At 49.4% G+C, this 23,097-nt stretch overlaps 1 protein-coding gene across 4 annotated transcripts in view; it reads right to left on the bottom strand.

The window, feature by feature from the left end:
• Window positions 1–23,097, bottom strand: part of CLCN4 (chloride voltage-gated channel 4) — a 69,023-nt gene that overhangs the window by 12,556 nt on the left and 33,370 nt on the right. For all 4 annotated transcript variants that reach the window (XM_038586800.1, XM_038586801.1, XM_038586802.1 and 1 more), the window contains 7 exons: window positions 20,796–20,983; window positions 18,128–18,250; window positions 11,705–11,911; window positions 11,506–11,586; window positions 10,002–10,547; window positions 8,069–8,255; window positions 6,037–6,435 (listed from right to left, as the gene is read on the bottom strand). In XM_038586800.1, the coding sequence (XP_038442728.1) occupies window positions 6,037–6,435; window positions 8,069–8,255; window positions 10,002–10,547; window positions 11,506–11,586; window positions 11,705–11,911; window positions 18,128–18,250; window positions 20,796–20,983 (1,731 nt within the window). The remainder of the gene's footprint in view (window positions 1–6,036; window positions 6,436–8,068; window positions 8,256–10,001; window positions 10,548–11,505; window positions 11,587–11,704; window positions 11,912–18,127; window positions 18,251–20,795; window positions 20,984–23,097) is intronic.

Raw genomic sequence — 23,097 nt, 5'->3', positions numbered from 1 at the left:
TTCAGTGATTTCCTGCTCACCAGTACATTCCCAGTGCCTGGACAATGCCTGGTATACAGAAGGCACAAAACAGATGATCGTCAAAACCATGCATGAATCAATCAATAAGTGAAAGAATGAGTGAGCAGTTCTACTAAATGGCAGTGTGCTTGGTTCTGCCTCCCATGTAGAACAGAGCCCATTTCACATAAGACGCACTGGCGGGGGGTGGGGGGGGGTGGGGATCCCTGGATGGCTCAGTGGTTTAGTGCCTGCCTTCGGCCCAGGGCGTGGTCCTGGAGACCTGGGATCGAGACCCATGTTGGGCTCCCTGCATGGAGCCTGCTTCTCCCTCTGCCTGTGTCTCTGTCCCTCTCTCTCTCTCTCTCTGTCTCTCTCGTGAATAAATAAATAAAATCTTTAAAAAAAAGAAAAAGACGCATTGGGAAGGAAAGCCCATGAGCTATTCACTGCCGAACAAGAATTGAAGGCATGAGCTGGGCCCAGAGCCAGATATGTGAGCCATGTTCCTTGCTACTCCAAGAGTGCCAACTGCTGCTCTCTCTCTGGAAGGGCCCTGCTAGGCCACTTTGGAACTCTACTATCTAGACTTCTCTTAGCACTTCAAACGTTGGGGCGGGGGGGGGGGGGGCATGGTGCTACACACAGGCCAAAACCTGATGAATGGAAGAACCAACAAGAAAGCTTTTTGCCTCTGCTAGGGTGAACCATCTACTCCCGGTTTGGACAAGAAATCTTCATCAGTCACCCAAATGTCTGCAACAAACTACAGCATGTATGCTCACAGAGGGCAGAGACTGGCTCGGGCCACCCCTGTTCGCCCAGCAACTAGGACAGGACCAGCACGTGGCGGGTACACAAGAAATAGTGACTCCTCACCCTGGGGATGATCCAGGGCTACAAGAGTGTAGACTCCCAGGCCCTAGGGACTCGTGAAAGCCGATGTTAGAAAAGAAACCCCCTAAAAAGCCCAATGTTTACATATGTAGAAGACCCAAAAGATGGGACGCCTGGGTGGGTCAGTGATGAGTGTCTGCCTTTGGCTCCGGGTGTGATCCCAGAGTCCTGGGATCAAGTCCCACATCGGGCTCCCTGCATGGAGCCTGCTTCTCCCTCTGCCTGTGTCTCCGCAGCCCCCCCGTCTCTCATGAATAAATTAATTAATAAAAAAAGACCCAAAAGATAAGGAAATGCACTAAATATTAACCACGGCCTTCTATGCTGCTGAGAAAGTATGTGCCTTTTTTAATTTTCCTTTTTGCTTCTGATTTCCCCAATATTCTAGGAATATGTATTACTTTCATTTAATTTTATTTATTTATTTTTTAAGATTTATTCATTTGAGACAGAGAGATACAGAGAAAGAGAAGATGAGCAGAGGGAGAAGTAAGCTTCCTGCTGAGCAGGGAGCCCGTGACATGGGACTCAATCCCAGGACCCTGAGATCATGACCCAAGCTGAAGGCAGACACCCAACCTTCTGAGCCACCCAGGCGCCCCTATGTATTGCTTTAAAAAACACAATAAAGGGACGCCTGGATGGCTCAGTGGTTGGGCACCTGCCTTTGGCTCAGGGCGTGATCCTGGAGTCCCGGGATCGAGTCCCACATTGGGTTCCCTGCATGGAGCCTGCTTCTCCCTCTGCCTGTGTCTCTGCCTCTCTCTCCATGTCTCTCAGGAATAAATAAATAAAATCTTTAAAGAAAAATTAAAAATAAAAATAAATCAAAATAAAAAAAATTAATAAAAATGTAATAAATTGTATTTTTAATTGTTTTAAAGATCAATTAAGGGGATCCCTGGGTGGTGCAGCGGTTTAGCGCCTGCCTTTGGCCCAGGGCGCAATCCTGCAGACCCGGGATCGAATCCCACGTCGGGCTTCCGGTGCATGGAGCCTGCTTCTCCCTCTATGTCTCTGCCTCTCTCTCTCTCTCTCTGTGTGACTATCATAAATAAATAAATTTAAAAAAAAAAAAGATCAATTAAGCTATTCTTAACACAGGAGGTTTGTTATCTCTTCTACCAGAACCAGTATCAGTGGCCACAGCTCCTAAAAAATGAGGTACGTTTTGTGAGTACCTGTTAAGGTACATTCCACTGTCTAGCGGACAATACGATGATAACACCAAGCACAGGGAGGGTAATTTGTGCTTACAAATTTCACAAACTATGAGTGCTGGTAAAGTAAATTTCACAAACTATGACAGACCAGGAAATGTTAAGACTAGAAATAATCACACATTCAGTAAGCTATTCCCATGCTTTTAGAGCACTGGTTCTCAGCTGATCCTTAGTGGACACTTGGAAATTATCTGGAGACATTTTTGGTTGTCAAAACTGGGAGATGGTGATGCTACTAGCACCTGGTGGTCAGAGACCAGGGATGCTGCTAAACACCCTATGGTGCCCAGGACAGCCTTCACAGCAAAGAATGATCCAGCTCCAAATGTCAATAGTGATAAAGCTGAGAAGCTCTACTTCGGAGTAATCAGTCACGTCTTTAGAGAGATAATAACCTATCATCCTGTTCATCAAAAATGCTTCCATGTAACAGACGTCATTAACCAAAAAGGTTAAAATGGAAAACCGAAAGCAACTAAGTGGTGGTCGGTACAAAGATGATGTGATTTTTTTAAAAAATTAAAAAGTGAAAACTATTTAGAAGAAAAACCAGAGGATTTTATGATACGTTAGTTTGCTGCTGCGTGGAGAAGCCCCTCTGTACATGTGTTTTAAGCCCCAGCAGAAAGCAACAGATGACACCGCCGCTCTCCGTGGCCTACTGCAATCATGAACAGCCCTCCCAGGAAGAAACCACTTTATCCCTAAATAGCCCTTCCAACAGATCTGACACTTTGTTCAGTTCTGGACACAGATCTCTTTCTGCAAGTAAGCATCTTCCACATGCTGGAGAATCATCATTAAATCATCCACCAGATGAAAAAAAAATGAGGGTTCCCTTAACTCTTGCCTGTGACTCTAACTTTCCATCCCTTTAATCATCTTTGCGGCTTCCCGCTGAGTCCTCTCTGAACCCGTCCTCACCTAATTGCAGAATTCAAGACTAGAAGAGTCTGAGCCCCGCTGAGCACAGAAAGAGCCTCATATTTGCAAATAGCACCGAGAGGTAAAGTCCCTTTTACTGGGAATTTGCACATGGGTCTCACGCGGCCCCATGTGTCAGTATGTGACGGGGAAGTGGGCCACGTGTCCTCGGTGGGGCCAACAGCTAACAAGGACACTGGCTACAGCTCAGCGTCCCATGGTTTGAAAATAACAAAGCATTTTCAGCTTCATGTGAGCAGTTGCTATGATTGTTTTTTTAGATTCCATTTATTTATTTGAGAGAGCTGGAGACAGAGAGAGAGAGAGAGAGAGAGAGAGAGAGAGCACAAGCGGGGGGAGAGGCAGAGGGACAAGCAGACTCACCACTGGGCAGGGAGCCCGACTCGGGACTCGATCCAGGACCCTGAGATCATGACTTGAGCCGAAGGCAGGCATTCAACGGACTGAGCCACCCAGGTGCCCCAGGTGCTACAGTTTCAACATGATGTGTAAGAAAAACCCTTATTTACCTCCTCTACTGTTCTTATTCAAACGATCTTTGACCTACCTATAATCTTTGCTCCTAATTCCTCTGAAAATGAAACTGGCAGGAGATAGTCACTAGCTAAGTGCTAAAGTCATATTTCTCTATTCACGAGAGGCCCCATAATTCCGCAAATACAGGTCACACATTTCTCCACCAGAGTACAGGGACTCTTCTGTTTCCATAGATCAGGAAAACAGCTTCTCTGATTGCTCAGAGTGAAACACTCCTTGCCTTTCCACAAACCACGTGAACAACAGCTTCTATACTATTATCGGTCTGATTGAAAGCGTATAGGTATTATTTACACGGCGTGTTGCCTCTTCAGACATTCCAAACATAGCTTCTAAGAGAGCGCTCCGTCGGCAAGCTTAAATTTCTTCACTAACCGGTTGATGACAATTACTGCTTCCCACTTGATTACAGTAATGGGTTTCAGCCAAATTAGTAAGCTGTCTCCTAGCAGGTGTGCCAGGAGCTGCACAATAGGAAATGGATCCAGTGATGTTACTTTAGTTTTTAAATTTCAGCTTTTGCTTAAAAGATTTTAGAGACTGAATAAATTTTTCAAGGCTGCTGATTACATTATTTTAAAACAAACCCAACCCTGCTCATACAGCTTAAAACAAGTCTCGTTACTTTTAAGGTAATATTTATGCCCACAGGCACCTACCTGTTAAGCGACAGTACCTATAATAGAGGAGCATCACTGAGCATGTAAGCACAAATGAGCTATCGTGCCCAAAATATAAACCCAGCGTGGCTTTGAGGGAGGTAAATACCTTTGAGCCGCAAACTAAAATTAGAGACGCGGCTTATCCAAACCTACTTTTATAAAGCCTTTGCTGAAGATACTCTAAAGATATTTATAAGAGATATTTAAAGATATTCAACATCACAAAGAGATTTTTAAACGTTGAAAGAGCCTTAGAAATAATGAACCAGGGATCCCTGGGTGGCGCAGCGGTTTAGCGCCTGCCTTTGGCCCAGGGTGCGATCCTGGAGACCCGGGATCGAATCCCATATCGGGCTCCTGGTGCATGGAGCCTGCTTCTCTCTCTGCCTATGTCTCCGCCTCTCTCTCTCTCTGTGCGTGACTATCATAAATAAATAAAAAAAAAAATAATGAACCAAGGGCCGGGGATAAGCAAAGGGTCCTCTGGTGAAGGTGTGTTCCCAGGAGGGCACTGGGCAGTCACGGCCCGGCCAGTCCCACTGGCAAACTTCTTCAATCCTCTGGAAGCAGGATCCGTGTGCTAAAGCCATCAAGTGTACAGGTGAGCTGCGCCATGGGCCCAGCCCACCATCAGGTGCTGGGATGCAGTCACCGGGGCAGGCGTGCTGAGCTGGATGGCATTTGCGCCATGGGTGCGTGTCACTGGCCCCTGCCCCGCGGCATCGGGAGCCCTGGCAGGACTCCACCCCAAGGGGGGCTCCGAGGCTCACTGTCCTTCTCCCTAGGTCTCCATGTGACTCACACCGGGCCTTTATCTCGGGAATCCAACCTCCCACCTCCATTTCAGCGCGGGCCTCCCGGCTGCTGGGCCCACAGGCGTGCTTCTCCGAGCCGCCTGTCTCTGGCACACCCCACCTAGGCATCACCTAACTCAGCAGCCGGCCCCTCGGCCCAGCCCATTGCAGCTAGCACCCCGCAGGAAAAGCAGCACATGGCCCTGACCCACGCGGGCCTCTAAGTACCGGAATGGGACAACAGTGCCACCAAGTGAAGTGAAGGGCTCGTGCGGAGCCCAGGGAGGCGTCTGAGGCAAAGAACTGCCTGAAAACCTCTCTGAGAGCAGCTCACCGGGATCGGCGCAGCCCCTCCCACCTCTATCCTTCCCAGCTTCACCTGACAACTCCCTAAAAAGGCAGCAGCCGAGGGGCGCCTGGGCTGCTCAGTGGGTGAAGTGTCTGCCTGCAGCTCAGGTCATAATCCTGGGGTCCTGGACCGAGCCCTGCATCAGTGGGGCTTCCCGTTCAGTGGGAAGTCTGCTTCTCCCTCTCCCTGCCGCCCACCCCCCTTGTGCTCTCTCTCTCTCAAATAAATAAAATCTTAAAAAAAAAAAAAAAGGTGGCGGCAGCAGCTGGCCACCTAGCAGGGGTGAGCCCCAGAGGCTGCGTGCAAATGCAGTGGTCACCTTGCAGCCAAGTGTGTCTCTCCCTAGACATCGCTCCTCGGTGTGACCTGGGGACCGGCAGCACCAGCATGAATGGGGAGCTTGGGAGAAAGGCAGACTCTCGGCGCCCTCGCCAAACCTACTGCACCAGAATCTGCCTTTTCACCAGGTCCCCAGGGGACATGAATATGCCCGAAAGTATGAGAGCCCGGGCTTAAAGCCCTCTGACCCCTGGAGTCTAACCTCTCTGAGAATTGGTGGGGGGGGCGTTGGGTGGGCAAGGCTGCCGTCCGCCTCTTAGCACAGCATGGGCTTCCCCCTCTCTACTCACTTATGGCAAGAATCAGTTCCCTCCTCTGGGCAAATCCAATGAGGCGCTCGGAGTCCCTGGAGACCACCACCGGGAAGCCGTTGTAGTCGGTCTCCTTGATGAGCGTCTCCACGTCCTCCACGGTCATGCTGTCCTGGGTGAGCACGGACAGCGGGGGCTCTCCCCGCCGTGGCCGCATGACGTCAGTGGCCAGCGTGCGGTGGGTGAACTCGTCCTTCACGTCCAGAAATGGGTACCCGTTTAAGTGGATATGAGCCTCGTAGATGCCTTCTTTCCCGAAGGCATCGGCCACCCACTTGCTGGTCACGGCTGCCGCCATCAAGGGCACAATGTACTCGAGACCTCCCGTCAACTCAAACATGATGACCACCAATGACACAGTCATCCGGGTAACTCCACCTGCAACCGAAAAGGGAAACGGAATTCTGAAACTCAAGTCCAGACCCTCAAGAAGGCACGACTTGTGGAAATGGACAAGCTGGCTATAAATTCTCCAGTCGCCTGTTCCGAAGAGACGCTCCTACATGTTGCCCACGGCAGACCTCTGGAACGCTGGCCAGGCTCTGGTAAATGCAGCCTCACCTCAGAGGGCTGTAAGCCACACCTGACTGGGGGGCTCTTCTTCAGTAAGAAGACAACTGGGTTGTCCATTCACCCAAGACCACGTGTCTGGCTTTCTGGTGAGTGGATCCTATGTGGGCTATGCTGGTCCCTGACACAGCAAATGTGGCTCTTTTCCAGAACCCCATAAGCTGGAAAATCGTAGAGATTCTTAGTGGCTAATGGACAGGAGAGGAGCCCAACTTTGGGTCCCTTGGTATTTAAACGAAGAATCCATAGCAACTCCTACTAATCTGCCAGGGAGCTTAAGCTGGAGTTTCTCGACCTCAGCACTAGGAACAATTGGGGTTGGATCATTCTTTGCAGTGGGGACTGCTCTGTGTACCAGGGGATGTTTAGCAGCATCCCTGGACACCGCCCACTAGATGCTACTGCCACCTCCCCCCATAGGTGTGACAACCACAAATGTCTCCTCCATCACCCATGGTTCCAGAGAGACACAACTGCCCCCAGTTAAAAAGCACTATTCTAGACAGTGCAGCTGCAGGATGGTGGAGGCTCCATCACCCCGGGCCTCGAATGACCCACATACACATGCAGGCTTGATTCTCATCATTCGTGGGAGTCACGATCTACAGAGTTGCCATAAACACCGAATGAGCAAATACTGAATCACTGCCCTAGGGGAAACATAAGGTTAGGTTTCTGCGAGCTTCTGCTAACAACGTTGCTGTCAACCAATCAATAGGGAACTTTATTTCATGTGTACTTCTGTTTAGACACCTTACTTAATACATGTAGGTGATTCATTAACATCCAGCTCACAGCCAACTGCACTGTAACTCCTGCCTGAGAAGACTTCCCTGACACACCTATTTTCTCCATAGGACACATCCCAGCCTTCCTGTGCTTAGGATCCCAGACTTCAGCACTACGGCTGGGGGCAATTTAAAACAACAAAATCATTAATGAAATGCAAAACAAAACGGGGCTCTAAATAGACGACGAGAAGGATACCTGTGTACGGTACAGGAACTAAAACAAGGGGGGCCTTTACCTTGTTCACCCTGAGGTGGGAACGTACGTGCAAGACAACTTGAACTTTCCCCTTCTCTGTGCATGCCCAAGGGTGACCACAAACGCACCACAAGTATTGATTTAGGGGTCACAAATACATGTCGGCAAGTAGGCAAATTCCCTAATATGATTTCCACAAATAATGAGAATTGACTGCCTATCATGAGCAAGACAGAAGCCTCGGTGTGTTGCGCCGCTGAGACCTGGGGCCTTGCCTGTGATAGCAACACAACCTGGCCTACCCTGAGAATGCCACCACCCGAGTACATGTCGCCGTCCTCACTGCTGCCCTAAGGCGCAGCAGCCTGTGTGCTTGGCCGAGCGGGCCTTTGCTTCGGCCCCTCCCCACCGTGCCCTGTCCCCCTCCCTCCTCCGCCCCCCGCCGTGGCTATACCTAGGCAGGCCGCGGCTCCCACCATTGCATAAAGTCCAGGGGTGACACAGTCCGCTCCGGGCCTGCACCAGTTCCTGAAGACGATCCAGTCGTGGTGATGGTAAGCCAGCTGCTCCACGCCGATTCCCACCATCCGGCCTGCCATCGCTCCCACGGCCATGCTGGGGATGAAGAGGCCCGAGGGGATCTCCGGGGGGCACACAAGGAAAAGAAGTATGAGGGAAGGAGTCCGCATGCCCACGTCCCCACTCCCAGTGAACAGTTCCCTGCCCCCCTCAACAGGCTTGCACTTTGCTGGTCTCCGGAGGAGGCGCGACGCTTCCCAAGGGGGAGTCAGCTGCGACAAAGAGGGACAAGGGACTTCGCCCATTCAGTCAGTCCTATCTACTGTGACTGGGCCAGAATGCAATTCTACACTTTCATTTCCCCTCCTTCAAAAGCGGGCCGGTTCTCCTGCTGGGGATTAAAGAATGATAAGCCCCGCTGCAAATAACATTCAAAGTGAGCATCTGTCACTTGAGACGCTCACCGCTTTCTCTCTCCCCTTGCGAGAGTCATTCAGATTAGCTTTTAAAATTAAATGTCAAGCCGCAGCATGAGAATGAAAAAGAAAGGCGTGCGACCGTCCCGGGTCAAACAAAGCCGCTCGGTGCAGCTGCCCGGCACCTCCCGAAGCTTTTCACCGGCCCACCCGTGAGGACACAGCGGCCGAACACCTGCCAGAGGGACAGGGGCCCTTCCCGCTTCCTTTACAAAGTACACTTTCCAAAAACTATTCTGAGTATTTCCAAGCCAGGTGGGAGGCAGCAAAGAACTAGACAATGGAAACTAGAAGATCTTGGTGGTAGCGTGTGTGCAAATGCGTTTTAGTTTATCTGGTCATCGGACGTGTGCTACAGAACATGCCTGAGTCCCCGTGTTCACGGGGATTGCACGTGACCGCCAACCCTGACTGGGAGTTGCCTTTATGCTCCCTCCCAAGACTGTCATCCATGGGAGGATGGGAGTGGATTCCTAACCAAATTTCAGGTAAGTCTGGATCCTCAAGTGTGAGTTCTAGACTTTGGGATGTTCCTGAAGAAGAAACGTCCTCTCTGAGTGGCCCCTGATCCCCAGGCATTTAACTCCCTGCAACTGTGAAGTAGGCTTCTCTCAACAGGCACCAGAAGAGGCTGCTAGCATCTTCCTCAGACACAGGAATAATTCCTTTGCTAGGAGATGATAAACCGGAGACAATTGGCTGTTTAATAAAGTCCACCCAACCTTGTTCTTCAGGCAAAAACTCAGGTTTGTGATTGACCATTACACACTCAAGTACACAGTTTCTTAGACTTTAAAAGAAACAAATCATAAAAGTAGCACACAGGGGCGCCTGGGTGGCTCAATCAGTTTAGCATCTGCCTTGGGCTCGGGTCATGATCCCAAGGTCCTGGGATCGAGTCCCGCGTTGGGCTCCCTGCTCGGCGGGGAGCCTGCTTCTCCCTCTCCTTCTGACCTTCCTCCCTGCTTCTGCTCTTTCTCTGTCTCAAATAAATAAGTAAAATCTTTTTTTAAAAAAAGTAGCACAGAGAAAGCAACAGTAATGGAACAGTAAGGGGGTTCTGCAGGGTTTGAAATATTCTGCTTCTGGTCCTGGGTGCTCCCCATACAAGCGCGTGCTTTATGAAAATTCCTCAAGCTATACGCGTCTCTGCATGGATGACACACTCTGAGCCTTAGCTTCTTCACTTGTAAAATGATTAAAATCTATTTCACAAGCATGTTGACTATCCGAAGTGGTGCTTCTTGGTGATTAAAAAGAATGGCAAGTGCCCAGCACGAGAGAACGGTCAGTAAAGGTCAGTCCCAGTTTCCGTCCCCATCGAGTAGGGTGCTATCCCCAGAAGGAGAGGAGTTGCCCCCCACCCCGCATCTTCCTTTGCCCTTCACTTACCTTCATGCCAAAGGTAAAGATGGTGATGACGATTTTGAAGATCAGCGCCAGGGCCAGCTGCCACATGGCTGTGTAAACCCCGACGCCGGCCGGCCGGTCGGGGATGTCGTCCACTGGCCGTGTCATGTTGGGGTCATTGATGTAGTCACACAGCTGCGAGGACTCGAGGGCCCCGCAGTCATTGAACAGCTCGGAAATGAGCTCGCTCGTGCTCCGGCGTGTGTAGGGATTGGGGTAGGCGATGATGGCAGTGATGGCGGTCACCACGATGACCTCCAGCACCGGGTACTTCCCCAGCTTGGTGGTTTTGCGCCTCCTGCACCAGGCGATGTTGCAGCGGATGAAGAGGGTTCCCCACAAGCCTCCAAAGACCCCAAGCAGGATGAAGGGGAAGAGCTCGGCCATATACCAGGGCGTGTGATATTCCACGTAAAAGAGAACAAGACGGCTGTTCCCAAAGGGATTGATGGATCGAAGCGTGAAGGCTGCCACCAGGGCCGCGAAAAAGGACCTCCACAAGGTCTTCAAGGGAAAGTAGTAACTGACCTGGGACCAACAAGTGGACAATCAGACTGGCTGAAGAAAGAGCTGCCCGGAGCCCCAGCCCCTCATTGGCAGCCACCCACTGGCGCTTGAGTGTGACAGTCACCCTGGGACCAAAGATGGGCAGTACTGACTTCCTCAAGCTAGGGTTCGTTATAACCAACACACACCAACGAAGACATTTAAAGGATTCTGTGTCTGAAAGTGCAGTAGATACAAGTCAAGATGTGTTTGAGCTGTTTTTCTTAAGAGAAATGAAAACATTTCATAACTCTGTTTATGTCACAAAGATCCTCCCAAAAGCAAATAAACCTCTGCATATGATTCTATGGACAACAGAGTAGGTCAAGGGTTGGAAAACCCTGGCCCGGCAAATGTATCTGTATGGCACATGAGCGAAGAATGGTTTTTCCGTGTTTAAATGCTCGGGGTAAAAGGGAAGTATTTTTGTGATATTTGAAATATTCGAAAGAGCAGCAGTATTTTGGGACCTGTGAAAATGACACGAAATGCACACTCCGGCATCCATAAGGGAGCCTTAGTGGCATGTGGCCATGCGAGCGCTGTGTGTGGCCGCTTCCCCGCTACGACGACAGGGCTGAGTCGTTCCAACTGAGGCTGGAAGAGCCACGGAGCCCAGGATATTTACTCTCTGGCCCTTTGCAGGGAACATTTGCTGACCCCTGGAAGAGATCCACTCGGGTTGCCAAAACCAAAAATGCCTCATTAAGTTGGTTATGAGAAAGAGAGACTTCAACCTTCCAAAAAAATTATATTGGCAATTTTTAAAGCAATGCTTGAAACTGTATTTAACAGTGAAAATTGTGGCTTCTTAATGAGCTGCAGGAATCTCAGCAGTCCCTAGAGGCTTGGAGATGAGGCCTCCTGCTGGGCTGGCCTTCGTGTGTTCTTCAGCACCCCCCAAGCAGGACCCCCCCCCCCACCCGCTGCCCCTTCTCACCTCCTCAAGACTGAAGAGCACACCCCCGATCGGAGCCCCAAAGGCAACAGAGACTCCAGCAGCGGCCGCGGCGGAGAGCACCTGCAGGGCAGAGTGTTGTGTGTGAGCCCCCAGCCCTGCCAAGCAAACCTGCGTGCGGCTGGGCCGGAAGGGGCTTCTAGAAGAGACCATCCCACACTCGGGAGCGCAGCCTGCTCACCTCACGCCTCTTGCCCTCGTTCTTGCTGTACTTGGAGAAAAGGCTGCTGAAGAAGTTGCCACAGCAGCAAGCCACGTGCACCAGCGGCCCTTCCTTCCCAAGGCTCAGGCCTGAGGACACCACCAGCACCAGGGTGACGGTCTTGATCAGCAGGGTCCACTTCCCCAAGTAGCCCCTGATGATGAAGCCGCTCAAAATGGTCTTTATCTGAAACAGGGGATGGAGAACGAGGGGGAGTGAGCCGCTTCGATGCGCAGCGAGGAAGGTAACTCCCTGCACTAGACTCACTCGATCCCGCAGAGGAGAGGCTACCTTAGTTTCAGGTTTGGCTATAATGTTATACTAAGAGAATTTATAATAACATATAATTTTATATTCATGGTAACTCAAAACCATTCGATGCATAGGAAATCTTAAGAATTTCTAGAGTAGGGGCGCCTGGATGGTGCAGTCCGTTAAGCGTCTGACTCTTGATTTGAGCTCAGGCCCAGATCTCAGGGTCATGGGATCGAGCCTCGAGTCCGGCTCTGCGCTCAGCGTGGAGTCTGCTTAAGATTCTCTGTCTCTCCCTCTGCCCTTCCACCCCCACTCCCACATTCCCTCCCTCTCTCTAAAATCAATCTACCTACCTTTTTAAAAACCTTCTAAAGTAATAAGAGATCATAAGGACCAAAAAAGCAATTATCAAGGTCTCATTTTCTTCATGGCATTCTATCATGTTCACAGTACCCTCTGTTGTGTTGAAGAGAGACATCAAATCTATTGATTTTAACTTAATTTTTGATTATTGAGGGACGTCCAAGATAAAGAGACGGAAAGCTGGCTAGCTATATGACAGAGCAAATAGAACAAAATATCACCTGAATGGTAGGTCGGGGTCAGCAAACTATGGCCCGTGGGCCAAATCCAGCCCACTGCCTATTTTTATATGACCTGCAAACTAAGAGTGCTTTTAGCATTTTTAAATATATGTAAACAAGACTACTAATCTTTTACTGGGAATAGTTGCTAGATTTTGGCTCTCTGTCCACAAAGCCTAAAATAGTGACTCCCTGTCCTTTACTGGAAAAGTCTGCTGACCCCTGCTGCAGGCCAGGTGCATGGGAGCTTACCGTCCACTTATTTCAACTTTTCTCTATGTTTGAAAATATTCTTAACACGATGTTGGAAAAAGAAGATGCTCAACACTCTAATCGTGCATCTCCAGGGGATGTAAAGATGACTGACTCCAGGACGACTCCTTCCCTTCCGTCGAATCCTGCCCTCCTGTATTGAGAAGGACTTTGGCTACAGGTAGAGTCGTCTTGCTCCATTTTCAGATGGGCCACATTTTTGTAAAGGCCAAACAAAGGCCAAATAATAGTGTTCTTCCTAAAGGTGTAGTTTGCCTTATGCTGTTAGAATTCAACTGGGTGCCAATCTCAGCGGTTGATTTCACATATTGGAGTCCTCTTGACCCCAAACCCCTGTTCTTTGGATACAGAAGCATCACTGATGGATAAAAATCTCTTTACCTGCAGCCTCTCCCGTAACTGGCTGCCCTGGAGTGAAGGTTTATGGTGTGAGCTGGCGATTTACAAGCCTACAGTGAATCAGCCAGTGAGATCTGGTCAGGTTCTGTTTTCCCCTTGCCCAACACAGATCGGGACAGTGCTGTCCCTTGTCAGTGTCACGATATTTGCAGATCTTCAAAGCACCTACTGGACACTGCTCCGCCAAGGAATCCATTTCTCAAAAAGCTATTTCAGTCCTTCTCGAGCCTTTCTCCGGGCCTTGGCACTCACTGGAATCACCTGGGAGATTATCCACCCGTGAGGACTGGCTCTCCCCTGGAGATCTGATGCCATCGGTCGGAGGTGTATCCTGGGCATGGGGATTGTTACAGCCTCCCGAGCTGATTCAAAAATACAGCCCACATGGAGAACCACCGCTCCATTCCTGAAGGGATTCCTAATTTTTCCAAATTTACGGGACGGTCCCCAAAACGCTCTCTAGCATCATGTCACCTTTGGCAATTTGGGGAGGGTTGTGAAGTGATCTAATCCTCAAAATTTTAAAGACATATATAAATGGAACACATTTACCTCCAGCATTTTTGATAGAGATCTGCTGCATAAATCACGGAGGAAGACCAAGCAGGAGAGCGTGCAGACACGCATTTCCGAAGAAGTTGGGGGGCTCCTTCCTATAAAGCCCAAGTGAAGTCTTCTAGCTTATAGTCACACAGTGTTTCTTGAACTAGCCTTCCACTAACGGCAGACAAACTAGCAGTGGTTAAAGTGGTCTTTAACTAGTGGTAGTTGGCCTATTTGAGCCCGTGCTCGGGGGAATCTCAGATCCCTTTATTTAAGGGATGTTTTATTATGCCTGACACAATCCTGCCCTTTTGTGTTGCCTCGAATAAAATTATCTATAATTTTTTGTCAGTTAGTTAATGTGGATTTGGACCCTAGGGTACAGTTTAAGAGCGTAATACCATTTAGAAGATTACAAGCATCTAAATTACCTGAGCCTCTGCCAGCCGTGACATGTGGTGAATTGAACAATGTAATAGGTATTTTGTAATTCTCTATAATGATTTTATAAAATTGTCATGATCAAATTAGGGACTAAAGAAAGCAAATTCATTCCAAGTAAATGCCAAATCCTAATCACTTGCTTAATATGAATTAATAGAGACTGAATCATACAGGGCTTTCACGGGATGTATGGGGGGGATTGCAACTTGCTGGTGTTAACTGTACAATCTTTCTGGTAAATAAATATTTGCGAGAGTGTTCACGTTTTGTCATGAACTGCGACATCAATTCAAAGTAAGTGTTAAGTGGACATGATTTCTGGGGCACCTGGCTGGCTCAGTGGTTGAGTGTCTGCCTTTGGCTCAGAGAGTGATCATAGGGTCCTGGGATCAAATCCCACATCGGGTTCCCTGTGGGGAGCCTGCTTTTCCCTCTGCCTGTCCTCTGCCTCTCTCTGTGGGTTTCTCATGAATAAATAAAATATTTATTAAAAAAAACAGAGGACATGATTTCTTATAGAATCAACAGTGGTTCTACCAACAAAGCAAACAGCACGAGAGACGGGACGCCCTTGCCTGCTTCTCTCTAACTCCCACGTCCAAGAACTAGTGTGTGCTTTTCAAATAGAGCCGACACAGAGCATTTATTACACAAAATAAATGTTCTCTAAGTTTGCGTTTAAAAAAATGTCCATCCTAAGCAATCAAAATGTATCAGAAGCAAATGCTAGGGAGGACGAGCAACCTGCACGGCGTGCCACAGTGTGCCACCACCTAAGTCCGCGGACACCGCACCATGCGGCAGCTCGGAGCACATCACCTCGGACGAAGAGAAGCTTACTTCCTAAATAGTTCAGCCAGTAGCTTTGCTAAAATGAGGGAGAACCACTGGGTGGCTCAGCGGGTTAGCGCCTACCTTTGGCCCAGGGCGTGATTCTGGGGTCCCGGGATGGAGTCCCAAGTCGGGCTCCCTGCAGGGAGCCTGCTTCTCCCTCTGCCTGTGTCTCTGCCTCTCCCTCTCAGTGTCTCTCATGAATAAATAAAATATTTTTTTTTTAATGAGGGAGAATGGCCCTATATCTCATTTTGAGTGAAGTTTACATGGTGAGCTGGGTTTTGACCAGAAGGTTCTTTTTACACATGAACCAGAGTCCTTTTCACTCCTGCCCCTTCCTCCAAGGGCTGGGGTGGGTACTGCACCCTTAAGGTTAGGAATTTCAAGCTCCACTATAATAATAGTGAAACTTTTGCTACTACTGAGTCATAGTAACCAAAACTTTATAAAACCTCCATTGGGTTCCTGGCATTTTAAAAGATTACTGTGGGGCGCCTGGGTGGCTTAGTCAGTTAAGCATCTGCCTTCGGCTCAGGTCACAATCTCGGGGTCCTGGGATCAAGCCCCGTGTTGGGTTCCCTGCTCATCTGGGACTCTACTTCTCTCTCCCCCTCTTCCTCGGGCCCTCTCCCCTCCCTTTGATCATTCTCTCTCTCCCTCTCTTTCTCTCTCTCTCTCTCTCTCAAATAAATAAGATCTTTTTTAAAAAAGATTATGAACTCTTTCACAAATTGAGAAATATATATATATATATAGTTAAAAGCATAAAAACATATTAATAAAACAAGCACTCCTGAACCCACCACATTTCAGAGAGGAGAGTAACTATGAAAGCCCTGTGTTTGCTTCCTCACTGGAACCTTCCTCCTCCCTGAGCCCAATCATTTCCTTGCCTTTCTTCATACTTTTAGCATACGTGTATGTGTGTGTGTGTGTGTGTGTGTGTGTGTGTGTGTATCACTAAACAGTATGTGGATTCATTGTGGCTGTTTGTGGACTTTATATAAACAGAATCATACTTTATACATTCTTTCGCCACTTTTTTCACTTGCTACTGCTTTCCTGAGTTTCATCCCCACCAGTGTGTGCCTTGCACATTTGCCACAGGAAACGTGATGCTCGACTTGGGATTTAACTCCTTCCGAGTTCAGCTGTCACAAATAGATGCCTGCTTTGGACGAAGACCAAGTCCAGGCAGCCCCTCACAGACAGAGCCCACGCCCAGGCCGCCTGTCCGTCCACAAGACCACAAGCTGAGCCAGGCGTCTCTGGTTCTTGGAAGGGGAAGATGGGATTGCCCATCACCCCTTTTATCGATGCTTTAAACTTTCCAATTTCCCACTGGCCACCTGTTCACTTTGGAAAGGCAGCCTGGGTCCCAAAAAAGCCTACTGTCGGACAGTGTGATCATAAAACCGAGAGGCCAACATGAGTCTGCTCTTTTTAGCACCCGGGATGCCTTGGGTCTTCGGTACCAAATATGACGCAGGCAGTTGTGCCATGATGCTTGTTTTGAAAACATATATTTGTCCCCATGTGAGTCTCGCATCAGGGAAGAACCTGGACGTGATGCACATTTCACGTCTGTTTTTGCACAATCTCATCTGGGAGAAAGGCAGAGCGAAGGCCGAAAATGGCACTGGCTGCAGGGCCGCGTGCAGGACACACAGCACGCACACAGCACGGGCCCCGAGCGTCTACCAGTCCACACGTGCACTGGGCAGTATAGGTTTCTTCACCGTTGAACAGGTATAAACAGGATGGTCCGTGGCCTGCCTGTCGGGTTCCTGCAGGAATATGTTAATACAAACCAACAAAAAGCCAGCATGATGTATTCTTCTCTTTCTCCTGGATCAGGACAACGTTGGGCTTTTCTTTTGACAATCTTTCAGTTACTCCAGCTGTTTCCAAGAACTGCCCGGAACAGCAGCAGTGTTGGCAAGAGCCACCAAAGAGCGTGAGTGCAGGGGAGCAGGAACCCGTGCAGGTCTGTCGCCACAACTGGTCACGTCTTTCAACTCGCCATCTCCACCTCTGGGGCACTTCTGAAACACCAGCTTGAAGGATAACTGAACTGCATTGATTATAGTGATAGAACTTGTTTAAAGAAATATTTATTTATTTGTTAGAGAGAGAGAGAGAGAGAACACAGGGAGAAAGGGGAGAGGGAAAGAGAGTCCCAAACAGACTCCATGCTAGTGTGGGGCTCCATGTCATTACCCTGAGATCATGACCTGAGCTAAAACCAAGAGTCAGTCACTTAACAGTGTGGGCCAACAGGCGCCCCAATATAAGAACTTTTAGACTTATTTCTGGCTAAAAATGTTCACTGCCTGGGCTTTTGAGGGAATTAGCTCAATTACCATTATTCTACCAGTAGATCCTCTTAGGTCTGAAGTTTAATCTCAAGCATTCCTCTTGATCAATGAGGTCACTTCCCTCACACTCGGCTTACATCAAAGTGCTAAAAAAAACCTAAGAACTCTAACCTCACAGGGGTGTATTCACAGCACAAGCCTTGAATGTGGAATTAAGTTTTTTAAACATTGCTATTACCCTGTCACCAGCAAAGCTAAACGTGGCAAGGGAGTTTACTCATAAGAGAGTTGACTCATCAGTAAACTTTCTGAGCAACAAACCTCCGTTACGGTCTTTGCCTCTCATTACATCACAGGAGCACTGACAGGCCTCTAAGGTGCCCCATGTAGGCACAGGGTTAATGAACTCTGATTCCTCAGGCTCTCAGGGTTATGCCCGGTTTGCAAAGCATTTAAGCATCTGAGAAGCAACAGGGCACAGCTTCTGGATATAGAGCATAAGTTCTGAAGCCAGATGGCTGCGTTCAACTTGCAGCTAGCCAGCTGTGTGACGTCGGGCGCGATACGTACCCTCTCTGCGCTTCGCTTTCCTCAGCCATCAAGTGAAAAGTAGAAGCTACCTCATAGGCTCGCTGTAAGGGCCAAATGGGCTGACAGGTAGCAGGTGCTCGGGCCTGGGCTTGGGCCCTAGGCGCCACAGAAGCATTTGCTGCTCTTTGTGCGGGCGCAAGAGCAAGGGGGGCAGCACTCACCTCCGGGATACCCGAGCCGCAGGCGTAGGGCGCGAACACGCGCACCAGGGAGACGGCCAGGAACGCAAACAGCAAGGCCCACAGGATGTACATCAGGTAGTTCAGGATGTACGCGCTGGCCCCCTAAACACGCGAGGCAAGGATGGACCGTGAGGCGCCCCGGGGGGCTTGGCCGCTGCTCCTGCGATGGGGGGCCCTCCCGGAGCTGCTGACACCGCCTCCCACCGGGGCGCCCGCCTGCGGGGACGTCATCGCTCCCGCCGGGCCACGGAGGGTGCAGTGGAGGCCTCTGCCGAAGGCCCTGGAAGGTTCGGCCAGCTCGGCGGGGGACCGGCCTCCCTCGGCAGGGAGCACAGGCTGCACCCCCCGGGGTGAGGGCAGCAAAATGCACGTCAGCAAGCCCACCTGGCACTTTTGCAGGGGAAGGGCCACCGCCTCCTGCGGGAGAACGCCCCGAACCCTTTAGTCCGAGCCAGCCGACGGCCCAACAGTACTTTCTGCACCGAGGACCGGCCTGGGGGCCTCCCGCCACCCCCGCAGCACCCCAGTGGGGGCCGAAAGGAAGGACAGGCTGCGGCCCCGGGCACCTGGTAACTGCAAACGCGCGCTCCGGGCCGCCGCTCTGGCCTTTGCGGCCCCATATATTCACAGCCTATGCGAGAGAAGTCGAGCCAAGCAATGCCATTTCACCCACTTAGAACCCTACTTTTTTGAGGCTAAAAATGACTTCTCACTCTTCCTAACAGGCATTCTTTGAATCAAAGTATAAATCTTAGAAACGGTTGAAAACATGGACAGCCCTATTTCCCCCCAAAGAAAACCTATTGCAAATAGGAGACAAGAAATAAAATAAGGTGTCCAGCCAATTTTGCCTGCCCACTCCCATCAACCCCAGTTGAGAATTTATTTTGGGAAGTAATGGAGAGCACCGAGAACGTGTGAGATTTCAAGAGCCCCGTCTACTTCTGAGATTGGAAGGAATCAGTTTTCAATTCCACGGAGGAAGAGGTTTAGCAAAATGGCAAAGTACATTCCACATATCTTCAGCTATGCTAAGTCTATCGGGCAAAATTAATTAATTAATTAATTAATTAATTAATTAATTTTAAACGTGTGTGGTGGGGGGAGAAAAGGGATAAATTACATCCATCTTCCAAAAATACGTCTTTACACTACCCTTAATGTGAATCTTGCCAACTTAGTTCCCCTCTACCTGGGTTTCTGATCTGTCGATGACCTATAGTCACTGCAGTCACCAATGAATTCAGTTACAAGCTAACCCTTTTCCCTAATGAAGATCTTTTTGTACAGATCTGAAGCTCTAAGTGCCACAAAGGCAAGCACCCAGTCTGCAGCTCCCCACAACACCCGCTACGCCTGGGCCCCTCCCTTGACAGAAGGCCCAGGAACATACTCTGCAATGCACTCATAAAAATGCATCGGAGGGCGAGAACACAAACCACACTGAGATGGCACTTCACACCTGCCAGGAGGGCTAGAACCAAATCCAGACACTCACAAGTGTTGGCAAGCAGGTGGACAAACAGAAACCCTCACATGCGGCTGTTTTGGATAGAGAATGATGAAATCACTCCGGGAAACATTCAGGCAGTTCCTCAAAGGGTTTAAAGGGTTACCACATGACCTAGAAATTCCCCAACTAAGCAGAGACCCCAGAGAGATGAAAATATGCCCACACAAAAACTTGCACACAAATGTCCAAAACAAAATCATTCCTAACAGTGAAAGGGTGGAAGCAGCCTGTGTTCCTCAACTGAGTGGATAAATGTGGTCTAGCCACAGAGTGAGATAGGATTCAGCCACAAAAAAGAAATGGAATACCAATTTACACTGTGACATGAATGAACTGGAAAAGCATGATGCTGAGTGAAAGAAGTCGGACACCGAAGTAGGATTCCCCTCAGAGACAGGAAAATCAGGGGTTGCTTAGGGCTGCTGAGTTGGGAGGAATGGGGAGTGGCTGTTAATGGGTACAAGGTTTCATTTGGGATGACGAAGATGTTCTAAAATTATATTGTGGTGACAGTAGCATGACTCTGAACATTCTAAAAGCCGGTGCACTGTACACTTTAAATGGCATACCAAGGGATCCCTGGGTGGCGCAGCGGTTTGGCGCCTGCCTTTGGCCCAGGGCGCGATCCTGGAGATCCGGGATTGAATCCCACATCGGGCTCCCGGTGCATGGAGCCTGCTTCTCCCTCTGCCTGTGTCTCTACCTCTCTCTCTGTGTGACTATCATAAATAAATAAAAAATTTTTAAAAATGGCATACCAAGGGAACTCTAGCTCAATAAAGCTGGCATTGTTTTTTTGTTTAAAAAAAAGATAATTTCTTTTCTTACTAGAAGGTATAAAATGCAACCCTACCTCTTTATCACCGTCAGCAAACCACTCAGTAAGAAAATTAACAAGACTTGTACAAATATATATATATTTCGTGAATGTGAATCAAGAGGAAAGGCTTTTCCGACTTAAGTTTGCACATGAGAGCTAGAAAAAGCCAAGTGGCACTGGTATTGCACCAAGGACGGTGATCAGAACAGACCCTTGAACGTGAAAGCACAGACATTCACAGAAGGCCCAGTGGTGTTCCAAAGTGCCTGTGGAATAGCGGGTGGTCCCGGCCAGGCCCTTGCCCAGACACCCACCTCCGACTGATTCACCAGCAGCTCCGACCATTTCTGCCACAGGGGACACTTGTCCCTGTCCTCAAAAGTGGTCTCGTTGGAAGTCCAGCAGCACTGCTCGTGGCTGTACCAGAAGGCAGACAAGCAGACCCCCTCCTTCAAATCGGTCATCCAGTCGACGGCGAGATCAATGACCCCAGCCAAGGTGCCTGGAAGAAGCAGCAAGAGTCACTTGGAGGAACCGCCTGTGATGATGCAGGAGAACACGCGGCTTGGGGGCCTACACAGGAGCCCAGCGGCCAGGCAAGCCATGCCGGAGGAGGAGGTGACCAAGGATACCTGACGTGTGGGTGGCTTAAATCCAACAGGAGTGACAGACACACAGGGCTCAAGTCATCACAAGCTACTGGTGCCAAGCAATTTCGGAATGCACCCATTCCAAATTCTAGAAACAGGGTACATAAGCCCTATAGAGGAGGTAACCCCCTCAGTGGCTTCTGGGACACGATGCTGGGATCACACACACTGATATTTCTCAGGCAAATTTGACACTTCAGACAAAATGGAGGCATAATGACTATAATAGCCTCATTGTTAAGTAAGGTTTTGCCACCAAATTTGGAAAATCCCCGTTAGAACTTTCTGGATTTTTTAAATTATGGATAAAGGATTGTGGATCTATGTAAGTAGGTGACTGTTTTTTTAAAGATCTTACTTATTTAAGAGAGAAAGCAGAGAAGAGGGGCAGAGGCAGAAGGAGAGGGAGAAGCAGACTCCCCACTGAGCAGGGAGCCCAATGTGGGGCTCAATCCTAGGACCCCAGGGTCATGACCTGAGTCCAAGGCAGTTGCTTCACCAACTGAGCCATCCCGGTGCCTCTAGGTAACTACTTCAAAGGCCGACAGAAGTGAGATAAAATAGAGCGTGCAGCGGGCCACAGAAGGCTACATTGGAGCTCTTTCTAGAATAATCCATTCCAGAGTCTTTTATAGAGGCAGGGAATACTTCCGGGCTACTAACTTTTTCTAACTTTGACTAGATCCTTATTACAATATCACTTCCCCACCTGCATCCACACACCTGCATCAGGGCTTACCCTTCCCTGCTCTTCTGTTACATCGAAACCTGCTCACTGTTCTTGAGAGGAAGCCTGAATCCTTAGCAGGTCTCGGACTCAAACAGCCGGCCTCTCATTCCTTTCCTGCCTCCTCTCTTTCCATCACTAACCCCCCATCCTGCCCACACCATGTTCCTGGAGCTCTCCTCTTTACACCACCTCAGGCAGCACCGTCCTTCCCAGACCTGGCAACCTCCTATTTATCTTCCAGATTCAGTATTTTTATCACCTCCTTTGGGAAGCCTTTCCCAATTTCCTGAGTCTGGGCTAGGTGTACCTCCCAGGCATTCCCCCATCACCATATCACCATACCTATCATATCCTAATATGAGTGTGTGTGTGTGTGTGTGTGTGTGCAAGCACGCACATGTGTGTACAGTGTCTAGTCTGTAAGTGTGTGCCAGGGTAGGGGGAATTTTGTTGTGTGGTTTGCATGCCAAAGGCAGGGGTCAGGCCAGATGTCCAGGCTCTGTGTCCACTCTAAGCGGGCAAGAGCCACCTGCCTTGTCCACTGTTGTACCTGTGTCAGGTAGGTGGCAGGAATTTATATCCATAGTGCAATAAATAATGAATGAAAATCAGAAAACCCAGGTGCATCCATCCATCCATCCACTCAAGGGGTATCTACTAAGTACCGAGCTACTATGTGCCAGTCCCTACTCCGCGCCCTGGGGAGATGGCAGTGAACAAAGCAGACTCGGCTCCCTGCCTTTGTGGAATCCCACGTCACGGCGGGAAAGACACCAGACAAGTAAACCGGGGCCTCTGTTGGAAGGTGGTAAGTGCTAGGGAGGCAAGTACGGCACGTTACCGGGGCGCCTGCCAGTTCCTCAAACGGTTAATCGTAGAGCTGCCATCTGACCCAGCAATCCCATTCCTGGGTGTACACGCAGGAGACATGAACACACACGTCTATGCGAACGAACACTTGCACACAAAGGCTCACAGCAGCACGGTCCACAAGAGCCAAAATGTGGAAACAACCCATAGGCCCGTACTGCTGAATAGAGATAAAAAATGCGGTCCAGGCACACGATGGAACAGCATTTGGCCACAAAAAGGAACGAAGCACGGATGCGTGCTCCAGGACGAACCCTGGAGACATGATGCCAGAGGAGCAGCTCATCCTGAGAGCACGTGCTGTACGACTGCACTAGACAAAATGTCCAGAACAGGCAAATATGTAGAGACACAAAGTAGATTCTT

Source organism: Canis lupus, chromosome X (genome assembly GCF_011100685.1).
Source record: "Canis lupus familiaris isolate Mischka breed German Shepherd chromosome X, alternate assembly UU_Cfam_GSD_1.0, whole genome shotgun sequence".
In the NCBI taxonomy this organism is placed as follows: domain Eukaryota; kingdom Metazoa; phylum Chordata; class Mammalia; order Carnivora; family Canidae; genus Canis; species Canis lupus.
The sequence above is the reverse complement of the archived record's forward strand: the minus strand, read 5'-3'. Positions and strand labels throughout refer to the sequence as shown.